Genomic DNA, 13665 nt, shown 5'->3' with positions numbered 1-13665 from the left:
TGCGCTGTCTGTGTCTGTGTGTATCTGCGTGAACTTTGTAACGGCATTGTGTGTGACTCATTGATGCAACTCCACAACAAATGCATCAAATACTCATTGGTAAAGTTCTTACTGTAGTATTTCTCACAAACGTTACGTGAGATCTTCTTCCTTTATGTCTGTTTGTTGTCTGACGCAGCCGAGGGAGGAGATTAAGGCACGCAGAAACGGTGGGCGGGGAGGTATAGCCTTAAAGGCGCAGTACAAAAAAAAAAACGCTACCTGATGGTACTGGGTATAAAATAGAAACTTATAAAAGTTATAATAAAAAATCTGATTGTTGTTTTGAGCTGAAACTTTACAGACACATTCTGGAGACACAAAAGACTTGTATTAAATCTGAAAAAAGGGTTAACCTAGGTGCCCTTTAAAATAAAGAATCAACAAATTAATCGGTCTTCACAGTCTTTACAAGTGAAGGCATTATCTACACACAATATGAATTCCCAATTAGAAAAATACTGCAAACTATAAAATACTATTCATGAAAATACTTAAAATCACAGACAAATCCAAATATCCAACGCAAGCAAGCTGCATACCAGACCAGTGCAGGTTGATGACATACAATGTTTCCGACACCATCTGTAGTCCCATTTAGCATTTTGATAGCAACCGTCTTTTTAAAGAAGCATAACTGATTTAAAAAAAAAAAAAACCAAGAGTGTGATGTAACTGATGTGTTTTATGTCATAGAATAAAACGTGTAAGGTATCTTGAGTTTGTGTTAGCCATGAACCTTATTTAAGCGATATAAATGAAATCCCATTGAAAAAACCCATTGACTTTGGGACAAGGGAATTGGAACTGCTAAAATACTAACTTGCTTCCAGGTTTGTGCATACAAATTGATGTCATAGTTCCTCCACTCTATTGCAAGCTTAATGGAGACAGCTAATTAGTCACGTTTAGTGTAATGTTTGCTACGTCAGGGTTTACTCACCAAATGCATTTCCATCTCCCATTATATACATTTACTCTTTTTCAAAAACCACCTTAAGTAAGTGTAAATACTTTGTGAATTAAGGGGTTTGTAGCTTAAATTTGGCATGCCATTCACTAGTTGTTTAACATGTGACACTTAAAAATCTGCATTAACACAAGGCGATGGAAACCCAGCTACTCTCATGAATTAAAATTACATTGTAGTGGCTTTCTACATGTATGTTTGAGCACAAAAATTGTATATGGCTATATATACACAGTCAGGTCTATAAATATTGGGATATTGACACAATTCTAACATTTTTGGCTCTATACACGAACACAATGGATTTGTAATGAAATTAACAATATTTGTGATTTAACTGCAGACAAGATGTGCTTTAACTGCAGACTGTCAGCTTTAATTTGAGGGTATTTACATACAAATCAGGTGAACGCTGTAGGAATTCCAACAGTTTGCATATGTGCCTCCCACTTGTGAAGTGGACCAAAAGAAATGGGACAGAATAATGATCGTAAATCAAACTTTTACTTTTTAATACTTGCAAATGCTTTGCAGTCAATTACAGCCTGAATTCTGGAGCGCATAGACAAGATGCTGGGTTTCATCCCTGATGATGCTCTGCCAAGCCTCTACTGCAACTGTCTTCGGTTCCTGCTTGTTCTTGGGGCATTTTCCCTTCAGTTTCATCTTCAGCAAGTAAAATGCATGCTTAATTGCATTCAGATTAGGGGATTGACTTGGCCATTGCATAACATTCCATTTCTTTCCCTTCAAAAACTCTTTGGTTGATGTTGCAGTATGCATTGAGTCATTGTCCATATGCTCTGTGAAGCGCCGTCCAATAAGTTCTGATCCCGCTGCTTTTTATTAGAAGTCACATCATCAATGAATACAAGAGAACCAGCTCCATTGGCAGCCATACATGCCCACGCCATGACACTACCACCACCATACCTTACTGCTTAGGATCATGAGCAGTTCCTTTCCTTTTCCATATTCTTCTCTTCCCATCACTATGTTACAAGTTGATCTTGGTCTCATCGTTAAATAGGATGTTGTTCCAGAACTGTAAAGGCTTTTTTAAAGAACTCTAATCTGGCCTTCCTATTTTAGAAGACTTGACTGATAGTGACAGCTCTTTGGATCTCATCATTGAGTTGACAGCAACAGATTCCAAATGCAAAAAGCACACTTTAGCACAAATTCTGGAACTTTTATCTGCTCATTGTAATTGGGATAATGAAGGAACAAGACACACCTGGCCATGGAACAGCTGAGAAGCCAATTTTCCTATTAATTTTTGGACCCTTAACAAGAGGGATGCACATAAACTGTTGTAATTCCTACAGCGTTCACCTGATTTGGATGCAAATACCCTTAAGTTAAAGCTGACAGTCTGCAGTTAAAGCACATCTTGTTTGTTTCATTTCAAATCCATTGTGTTGGTGTATAGAGCCATAATGTTAGAATTGTGTCGATGTACCAATACTTTGGTACATCTGACTGTATACACTGAAACCACATCCCACTCTTATGTAGTTGGTCGCTGAAGGATTCAATGAATTTGTTTGTTTTCCAGAATTCAGTGTAGATTAATAACTTTTGAAAATCGTTTGAAACTGCTAATGAGGTTTAAGAGTGATTTAAACTGAACTACAACTGAATTAAACTGGGTTTACCTCAGGATCAAACATGGTGATGTCTCCTTCCTCATCACTCTCCTCCTCATCCTCCTCTAGTAAAGTGGTGTCGTTGGGATGAGTTGGCTGCTCACGGAGCAGGGACAGGATGTATGCCACACGAGTCTTACTGCACGGGCCATGCACCAGCTGAAAGAATAAAAATATTTGTATTCAAATGTAGTTTGACTTCAAAAGTCAAATTTAAGCACTTTCCAGGTGAGTTTTACTTTACAAGTGTGGCAAACTACATATTTACACACATTAGGCATGGGCTGGCATAGGGTTTCAACAGGTTTTATCAAATCAAATTTGAGACTTTTGAAGACCATTTTAAGACTACAATGAATGAAATAAAGCTAAACACTAAAGATTTTTTAAATGGCCAAGTTAAAACCTTAAAAAAAAATTAAAGCGCATGTTATTGTAAATTTTAGTGGATTTAAGACTTTAAGGCCTAAATTTTGGTTTTTGAAATTTAAGACATTAAGACTTTTTAAAGCCCCATGTAGATACCCTAGTGGAAATATAAATTTATATAATCTAGTTTCATATTAAGATTGATATTTATATAACTGAAAAGTTTTATTTTTTTATTTTTAAAGCTATAGCAGCCCAGGTGTGAGAAACATTAAAACATATTGCCTTCCTGAGCACAGGCTAAGCCAAAGTAATGTAAATACTCAAAGTAGGGTCTCAATGAGGCCTTTGTCTTTGGCTGTGGTATTGGGTGAAGTTTTAAAAGAAGCAACACACATGCATGTGAATAAGTACTTAAATCATGCTGATGAGAGAAGAGCTGGGCAAATGCCATTCACCTTTCTGACCACAGCACTTCATTTGCATGCTTTGTTAAGGTTTGCCCCAACTACATGCATCACTGCCTGTAAAAATTTATTTAAACTGAGTCATGGCTGCATTAGTTCAGACATTTTTTGATGAAGGACACCGTGGCGGAGAGTTCTTATTAAAGGATTTTTTTAAGAGACCCGAAAATCCTCCTAATTTTTCTCTTCTTTGGATTCACAACACCCTGAAGATCCTGATAGCATGATAACCAGCATGAAATTGGATAAAAATACCACGGTTTCATGATATTGTGATAACTGCTCTACAATAAGTTTTTAAAAAGGTTTCTTCTTCTCTTTTTTATTATTCTATAATCCGTTTTGCACATTTTAATCTGTTTTAATCATTTTGAATTCTTTTAATCATTTTTATTTTCTTGTTTCTTTTATTCTTGTTTATGTAAAGCACTTTGAATTACCATTGCTTATGAAATGTGCTATATAAACAAATTTGCCTTGCCTAGCCTATTGCTAATTGCTATTATTCCCCATTGAACACAATACATTTTATTTTAAAAAACATTTAAAATATTTTGGAACAGTAGACAAGTCAGGCTAAATAATTAAAATAAATCAATGACTTCTGTTGTCTTCAGTTTCAAAAGCACAATTTCTTTACAATTTAAAAAAAACATCTTTGGACATATTTCTTTTCTTTGGATATAAAGCAAGCCACTGCACTAGATCTACAGTATGCTTGGATGCTGGTATACCAGGGTATATGCAGGAATCCTAGAGGAAATTTCAATACTTTTTAAGACTTTTTAAAAGTCCTTCTCAGAATATTTTCAGACCTCGTTGCCACTTCAAGTTCTAATTGGTATCAAAACTTTAACGTAATAAACATTTGCTAACAAACAGTTGTAGTAAAATAAATGAATGGAGCAACCATGCAACAGAACTCAGACAAGCTCAGAGAAAACGAACCTTGAACCTTGTTATGTTTTGAACTGCATAACAATTATCAATGCAACAATTATAGATTTTGGTTGTACGATTATATAGTCTGAGAAGTAATCATGGTTGCAGTTATCACATCTAATGTAAATTTAAGCTTTATATTAGGCAACTATTTAAATGAACGGTTGTTATCATCTGCGGTCATAAATACATAATCATTTTTTTTATAATAATTCATCTAACATATCTTGTTTACATTGCGCTGAAAGCCATGAACACCCACCGCTACAAAAGGTTTTCTACCTGGTGTGTCTGAAAGGCTCGAGCGCGTCACTCCACTTGCACACGCATAGTGGCATATATTCTGACATTGGAAATAATGAACTTGCGCACAGAAAAGACGCGATATGTAAATGGCCGTCCACTATAGTTAATCCAGTGTGTGCGTATTAGCCTTGGTGTAGCTATAAGCTCAGAACCTTAAACTAGCGCACAGGTGGCATAACTTTGTTTAGTTGCAGCAGTTTCATTCTGTGCAACAGAATTGGGAAGCCTTCGGCATTGAGAAGCCTTTAAGATTAAGTATCTAAATGTTTTCGGCTGCTCGCACCACTCACTCGCTTAATGTCAGGTGACCCACGCTCTGCGCAGCCTTCAACTGCAGCTTGTGCTGTTTTGAACAGCCGCACATCACTTCATAACGATAGCGGCCGTTTTTCAACTAAACTAAATTTATTTTTGATGTCTTGGTCACACATCACCTTCCCGCGTTTGTCGCAAATTACGTGACATCACCCGGACAGAGGAACTTGGCCGGATGCACCCAGCTCGAACCTTATCGAGGAAAATAAATATATTTATGCTTTTTTAGATTCAAACATTTTGGACAATGTTTGAACAAAATTTAGGACCTCGTAAAAACGAGATTAAGATGTTTTTAATACCTTTTAAGGGCCTTAATTTTCTCATAATTGATTTATCAACTTTTAATACTTTTTAAGACCCCATGAGCACCCTGAAAACGAGCGTTTTGTTTTCAAATGTTTAACTAAATTAAAAAAACCTAAATAATATATACATAAAAAAAAAACAACAACAAAAAAAATTTACATATATGGTAGGTACGGTATAACAAATATTTTTTAGCACTTTTAAAACCTTGGCTTTTCCATATCGGGGTAAACCTTGAAACTTATCATCCCATGCCTAACATACATATACATACTCCATTATATCAAATGCTATTTAAAGGGCCATGAAACCCCCCTGTTTCAGCAGGGTGTTTTCACACCTCTAGTTTGGAAAAAGTCAGGAAAGTGGGTGTGTCTAGCTCTGTTTAGGTGGGAGTGTCGGTGGAGGAAAAGAGGGAAGGATTTGGATAAAAATGAGATTTTCCATTTGGGCACGCATTGATTTTCACAGGGGAAAAACAAACACACACAGATGCAGAGGAAAAACACAGTGACTGTGTTTAATGACAGTGGAATGTTTGATACCGCACGTTGTATAAGAAAAAAAAAACTCAGCATTTCTCTATAACTTAGATGCACTCGGTAGATGCACAGCCGTGTGTGTAGACTATCCTGTCAAAAAAACCCTGACAAACAAAATAGTTTGATTGCGGTTTACATGTATACACTCGGATAGCAAACGGAGTAACTTAAAAAAAGAATTTTGACAATGGTAGATCTTTAAAAACTGAAAGAGTACTGCTGACGATACGAACTAACTTTGCCATCTGAATAAACAAACAAAGACCACTGATCGCTTACCAAATCTGTAGAGACAGGACAATCAACACCAACTGGGGCGGAGTCATTTTTAAAAGGAGACGAGCAGCAAATCCAGATTTCACCATTTCCAGATGCGGAAAGCTCCCAGGTAAAAAAAATGGTTCGTACAAACGTATTTCTGCTGCGTGCACTGTAATCCACACGTGAGTCCAGCTGCGCTTTCATAGCGGGGAAATAAAAACAAAACCTTTGTTGCACATTTAAAAATGCAACACTGACGACCAGTTTCTCCAAACAGTTCTTGTTCTTCCACTCCATTTGTTTTGGCAACACAACGTGGCGTCTCTCTGGTGTCTGAACACTGTAACAGGTAAAAACAGTCCTCGAAGCTATCTTGCATATTAATGAAGTTGCACCTCATTCACAATAGAGCACGCTAATTGGTTTGAACAAAGTCTTCATTCATGAATTAATGCTGCACGCTCTGAGACGTCACGATGTACTCCCAGGTACAGACGTCCACTCTCTACGCTGGAATACACGTAAGTATCTAATCGCCGTGACGCAGCTTCAAAAATTCGTTTCAAACCGGAAGAACGAATTTGCTCAAAATAACGCAAAAACAACCAATTTTCACTTTTTGGTGTAATATATGTGTCCTAATAGTGTTTTCAGCAGCATGGGACATATATATGACTGTCAACAGCTCAAAAAATGTGTTTTGGTGTTTCGTGACTCTTTAACAGTAACCTAAAGAAAACTTTTGATGGCATGTTTGCCCAAAACCAAGTTAAATTACTGTTATTTACTCTCAATTATTATCCATTCAGTAACAAATTATTATGAAAGTGATGTAATTACAACACAATTACATTTTAAAGCACTATATCAAAAAATCTAAGCACTTTTCAAACCTTGAAAGATTGTGATTCAAGAATTTTCAGCACTTGTACGAACCCTATATTTAGTTGTCATGGGAAGAAATTGAAACATATGTAATAAAATGAAGAGTATTTTCACCTGTGTGGCGATTGCAGAGAATTTGAGAGCTTGGAGTGTCTCATCATAGGTTGAGGCACAGGGGTTGATGTTGACCACCATGCAAGAGCGCCCATGACCACAAAAGAAACTCTGGAGGACCCTGGTTAACTTGCTGTCTCTAAATGGAACAACCACTGGTGGACGAGACCTGCGGCAGTGACAGTATAGTGACCTCACTAATCGATAAAACAACTGCTGGATGACTAGTTCACCATCATGATGTTTTCGTAGTATTGTAAAGTGCAACACTCACTTGTTGGATTGATTGTGTCTCAAAGCAGTGATGCAGCGGCCCAGTGTCAGCAAAGAGGTGTTGATGTTGTTTGCCTCCTTCATTCTCTCACCATTCTGCTGGGCTTTGCAGCGTTCAGACCCAGCCAAATCACACACAGAGAGTCTGTCAGGGAAAAAAAAAAACACCACACACACAAACACAAAAATAACTGAGTATTTTCACAAATATATGAGAGTAATTATAAAATGTTCAGTGCAATACAGCAATCAATGTAAGCATCCAAAATACGCAATTACAAAAAACAAACAGCAAGGTGGAAGGACTCACTCGCTGATTCTGGTCACTTGTCCCAGTTGTGGCTTGACATGTAGAACACGGATGGTAAAGATACTATGACTAAAGAGGGAAAGAAGACAACTAATTATTAAAAAAAAAAACAAAAAAACCAAAGACTATAGAATAAACAAAACATGTCACTCGTATAGTTTTGAATGGGGAAAAGTGTAATATGGTGGTCTACATGGCGCATAAAGACTGACACTACAGACTAACGATTGAGTTTCTGCAGACTTTGTAATTTGAACGTTTAGAAATGAAATTAAAAAGACAGTAGTTGTTTAATGTTTTAGGTGATTCTTAATGTGAAATGTAATAGTAAGCTTGGCAAGCAATTTTGGAAAATTTGATATATCCCATTCAAACAGAACGCCCGAGCATACCGTTCAAGAAGCATTTCAAAGATGGCTGACGAGTGAAAATACTTGCCTTAAAGGGAGTTTGGTAATACAAGGCCAAATGTTTCTATTATCCCATGTATTAATGTATAAAAAAGCAGCTTAATACATATATGTTTATATTAATACACCCATTCATACATGCACTTCATATAAATTATTTCTAAAAACAATTGGTATTTTTAAAAACTGTCACTAATATCAAAGATATCAAAGCACTACAGAATACACAAGATGCGTCGCTCGTATAGTTTTGAATGGGGAAAAGTGTAATGGTCAATATGGCGAATGAAGCCCCGCCTACTAGTACAGGAACCAATCAGCGATTGCTATCGACTGATGTTTCTCTGGCGGATCACACATGTGCTTTACGACAGTTTGGTGGTCAACAAACGCACTGGAATCTCAGCAAATACTTGCGTCACAGACATTAGAAATATATCCACATAAAGCTTGAAGTCTGTACTTTGGAATGAACCAAGTGCACTTGAAAACAAGTTTTTTGCAATTGTAATCTGTATGAAATGAAAGCGAGGTACAGTCTGTCCTGTCAAACGCACATCACATGACAGCAACTACTCAAACGCACATAAACAATGAGTCTGTGTCATTTTTGGAGGAGATTCAGCATTAAGACCAAGTTGTGGGTTACTTCAGAAGATCAGCGCAATCAGACGTTCATTATCTAGAGGATAATAATATGTAGAGCGGCCATAAATGAGGTTGGTGTTGTGATACCATTTATTTCGAGTGTGCATGCACATTAGCTCGGGCAACCTGAAAATATGCACATTTTGTTTGATTCGGGACGTTTAGAAATGAAACTTATAAGACGGTTGTTGTTAAATTTTATTGGTGACTCCAAATATGTAAAGTAATTATTAACTTGGCAAACAGTTTAGAAAAGACTTTGATGTTTCCCCAGTCAGACAGAATGCCCGAGCATGCCTGAGAGGCATTTCAAAGATGGCCCCCGAGTGAAATGACTTGCCTTAAAGAGACTTTGCTAATATATGCACAGCAGTCTATCCAGGTCAAAGATCACTAGTTCACTAGACTTACATAAAGAGGATAATGAAACCATTAGTAAAAAAATAAAATAAAATGTTGTTACAGTATGTTTTTTGCACATATTCTAAATTTTAACCAACTAGCAGCCTTCACTCACGCTCTACCAGTGAGATTTTTCTAATAGTAAGATTAATAGATAATATTAGTAAGATTAATAGTTTGATGCTCCAGTGTGTTTAGTGCTGCTGTGTTTTCTTCTGCTGACTGTAGTCATGGTGTTAAGCATCCTCATCAATACAATCGATGCAAACTACACGAAAGAGAGAGATGAGCTACTAGTCAACATTACCAACCTAACAGAAGAAAGGACCCATTTAATGATCAGATATACTAATCTAACAAAAGAGGGAGACCAACTAAAACCACAAATACAGACCTTGCAAAAGAGAGAGACCAGCTAAAAAATGCAAATACAGACCTCGCAAAAGATAGAGACCAGCTAAAAATCAAGAACATGGAATTGACTCAAGAGATCGACTGTCATCAAATAACAATAAACTGACTAAAAGAGACCTGTTGAATAAGGAGAAAAATGAACTGTTGAAAAGTCTTAATCGAAAAGGTAAAAATGAAGCACATTAAAATTGAATTGGACAACTTTTTAACATTTTGTATCATTAGTTAGGTTTAAATGAGCATGTTCACAATTGACTGGTTTCGTTAGAATAGATTAAGTTAAGGGTGGCATCGTAACTGTATGTTCTAAATAACTGAGAAGGTGAGTTTCTGTCCACTCTGTCTAGAAGAGAAATGTACATGTATACAATGGGCTCTTTTTGAATGATCTAAGTGCTAAAGCGGATCTAAGTGCGTGTCCAAACTCACTTCTGCCATTTTAAAGATAGAAAGAAGAGGTCTGTGTGCCAGGGCATGGTCTAAAATGGACGTCATTCTCTTTAAGAGTTATGGTTGTGTGTTTTTTTTTTTTTTTTAATCAAATTCTCATCTCCCATTCACAAGGATCATGAAACATCAAAACACATTTTTTTTAAAATGTTGACAGACATATACATGTCCCACGTTGCTAAAAACAATTTTAGGACACATTTATTTCTCAAGAAAGTGAAAAACATTTTTTTTTTTGCATTATTTTGAGCAAATTTGTTCTTCCGCATTAAAAAGACATTTTGAAGCTGCTTCATGGCCATGCGATCATTGTGTACATATCAGCGTGAAGACTGGATTTTCATACCAGTTGGTACAACGTGACGTCTTTGAGTTTTCATCATTTATTCATGAGAAAGACTTTGTTCAAACCAATCAGCGTGCTCTATTGTGAGTGAGATGCAACTTGATATGCATGATCGCTTCGGAGACTGTTTTTACCTCTTACAGTACAGTGTTCTGTTACATACGTTGTGTTGCCGACCGTAATTAAAACAAGTGGAAGAAGAAGAATTGTTCAGAGACATGGGTCATCAGTGTTGCGTTTATAAATGTGCTACAACAAAGGTTTTGTTTTAATTTTCAACTCGGTTCCAGTTGGTATTGATTGTCCTGTCTCTATGGATTTGGTAAGTGTGTGACCAGTGTTCTTTGTTTATGTTTATTCAGATGGCAAAGTTAGTTAGCATCATCAGCAGTACTCTTTCAGGTTTAAAGACATGCCTTAGTCAAAATGATTTAGTTAGAAAGTTTCCAGTACGTTAATATCACAATAATATTATAGACTAAGAGATCCACTCTAATTGCTGCTCTCTGAATGTAAACACCTTAATCAAACTATTACTGTTGTGTGGGATTTTCGCCGCATTTTGTGACAGGATAGTCTATACATACAGCTGTTTGACGCTATTCTCTGCATCTACTAAGAAATGCGGAGGTTTTTTTTCTCCCATTTGGCGTGTGGTATCAAATTCCATTAATACAACATTCTTCCAGCAGTTCCTCGCATCTAATATCTTGTTTGTCACGGGGGGCCTACATGAAATGTTCCTGAATGAAAGTGCCAAACTGCAGTTAAAGTTGACAAATTGTAAATAAAGTTGAATAAAGTTGAAAAATGAAACACCCGAAATTACATGACACTCTGGAGGAAATGTGTAATGTAAACACCTTAATCAAATTATTGTCTTAATCAGATTAAGGCAAATAATTTGATTAATGATGCCCATGTAACTGTAGTCAATGTCTATCTCCCCTGTGTCTGTGTTGCCGCTGTGAATATCAACACGTATGCGTAATGAAACTCCCCTTTTCATGCAAACCCTTCCATCTTTCGCCACTCTCACCTAAACAAAGCTGGACTCAAACTAGAGTTGTGAAAACACCCTGCTGAGACAGGGAGGTTTCATGGCCCTTTAAGGGTCAGACAAGTTACACCATAGCATATTTGCCATTTACATGGGAGACTTTGGCAGACAATAAAACAATTCAAATTCTTTCATTCTGCCTCTTACTTTTGACCATGGTTTAAGAAAACTGTGGTGGAGGCTCTCCACTGAAGACATCTATTACATATTTAATTCTGTAATTTTGTTTAAGTGCAAAGATTTGTTTCAAAACTATTTCTAAATTCAGTTCTAATTTCCAGCAAACTAATAAATGAACAATAACAAAGTGTAGTCAAAAAACAACAACAATAAACAAATGCAAATTGCCATGAATTGACTGACTACAATGGAGATGGATTCAAAGGCCCCCCCGCAATAAAGACGGCATGGGATTATATTTAAGTAGAAAATAATCATTTTTAAACATTTAATTCTTCAACTGTTTTCATATTTAAAGATATTTCTTTATTGCTGTACATTCCTGTGTGTGTGAGCCATATGTATGCGTGTTTTGGATCCGCATAGGCACATAACTAAGGCCATGTTTTACACTGTCAGGTCTAGATGCCCAATTCCGATTTGTTGCCTATGTCTGACTTTTTTTGCCTGTCCATTTACATGTTCTTTTAATTGTGACCCATATCTGATTTATGTGTTTGCACTTGCCATACAATTTATGACGTCGCACATGTGTAAAGATGGATTCTAGCAGCTGCGCCACATTACCTATAATGGAAGAAAGTGTCTTGCTTTAAGCTCTGTGAAAAATGCGAAGTTCACCCAACTTTAAAATGATTTTGAGGTGGAGAAGGAGGGAAAGGGCCGTCATCGCAGCTTGCGCCTATAGTTTATATAAGGTGTCCTCCACCACTCAGAGGAATTTTTGGGAACGAGAGAGATCTCAGGTCTGGTGGGAGCATATTGTGGCGGGCTTTAATGAGGAGCAGTGGGTTCGAAATTTTGGGATGAGCACACACACGCTCTTCCTTCTACATCATTAAACCACGGAGAAGTACCACATTGTCGCAAGTTTAAAGACGTACAAAACAGAATGCCTCAATAAATCTGATCTGCCTGTTTACATGATAGTCGCATTGTCACATATCCGATTTATATCTGATTTATTTCCACATATGAAGGAGGCCTGAAACCGATCTCTGAATATCCAAATGCATGCGTTTTTTTTTGTCATAGAACAGATCCAACCTGTGTCACATATAAGCAAAAAATATTAAAAATAAAAATAAATAAATAAAAAATTAATAATAATAATAAGGAATTGGTTCATATTTAACTGCCATTGTAATCGGAGCCTAACTCTCTCTTGAAATCATAAAAACTGTGTGCCATTGACTTTAGACCAGGTTTTAGTTGATGGCGCTCCCCATTTCAGTTCCCTCAAAACAGCAACGCTCCTTTTGACAGCTCCTTTTTAGACCAGCACACCAATGAATGCACAACGTAGCTTAAATGCATTTGCCATTTAAACAATGTGGTGCAAAACATGAAAACTTATGCCAGTCTAAAAAAAAATTATAATAAAAATAAAATAAATATTGCACCTGGCATTATATTTTAGGTCACAAAACATATGTCGAATTATAAAAGACAATGTAAAAGCAAAAGTGAATCAGGATCAAATGTTTCCTTTTCTTTTTCCTGAGCAACCAAACTAAAAGAGCCAAACTACAAGCGTGAGCACACTCAGTGTATGAAAATCTTCCTAAATGTTAAACTGGTTGTGCTAACAGATGGATGGATGGATATACTACCAGTCCAGTATTTACTTCATTTCCTCAGAGAAGAAGACCTGGGCTGAGAGCAGAAGATATTGTACAGAGAGAGGAGCAGATCTGATCATCATAAGCAATAGAGATGAACAAGTGAGTGGAACAAATTTTGAAACTAGGTGAAAAACAACTCTTTTAAGCATACACTTATTGTAATATTTCAGGATTTTGAAAACCTCTGCTGGTGGTAAAGTCTGGATTGGTCTGACTGACAGTGATGTAAAGGGCAAATGGAAATGGGTTGATGGCAACATACAGACCTTTACGTGAGAAATTACTTTTTTGAACTTTTATTTTATTATTAAAGCAGCCCTGAACACCTAATGCTGGTTTGTATTTTCTGTTTCTGGGGTCCTAAAGAACCTGACAGCCA

The 13665-nt window shown here is 36.7% G+C and overlaps 1 protein-coding gene across 3 annotated transcripts in view; it reads right to left on the bottom strand.

Moving 5' to 3' along the window:
* The window catches only part of kif20a (kinesin family member 20A), a 45679-nt gene that overhangs the window by 14603 nt on the left and 17411 nt on the right, over positions 1-13665 (bottom strand). For all 3 annotated transcript variants that reach the window (XM_056446830.1, XM_056446829.1, XM_056446831.1), the window contains exons 10-13: positions 7752-7820; positions 7443-7586; positions 7169-7337; positions 2668-2817 (exon numbers count right to left, since the gene is read on the bottom strand). In XM_056446830.1, coding sequence (XP_056302805.1) covers positions 2668-2817; positions 7169-7337; positions 7443-7586; positions 7752-7820 — 532 coding nt within the window. The remainder of the gene's footprint in view (positions 1-2667; positions 2818-7168; positions 7338-7442; positions 7587-7751; positions 7821-13665) is intronic.

Source organism: Danio aesculapii, chromosome 21 (assembly GCF_903798145.1).
Source record: "Danio aesculapii chromosome 21, fDanAes4.1, whole genome shotgun sequence".
In the NCBI taxonomy this organism is placed as follows: domain Eukaryota; kingdom Metazoa; phylum Chordata; class Actinopteri; order Cypriniformes; family Danionidae; genus Danio; species Danio aesculapii.
Note: the sequence above shows the minus strand (reverse complement) of the source record. Positions and strands in the feature narration are given on the sequence as shown.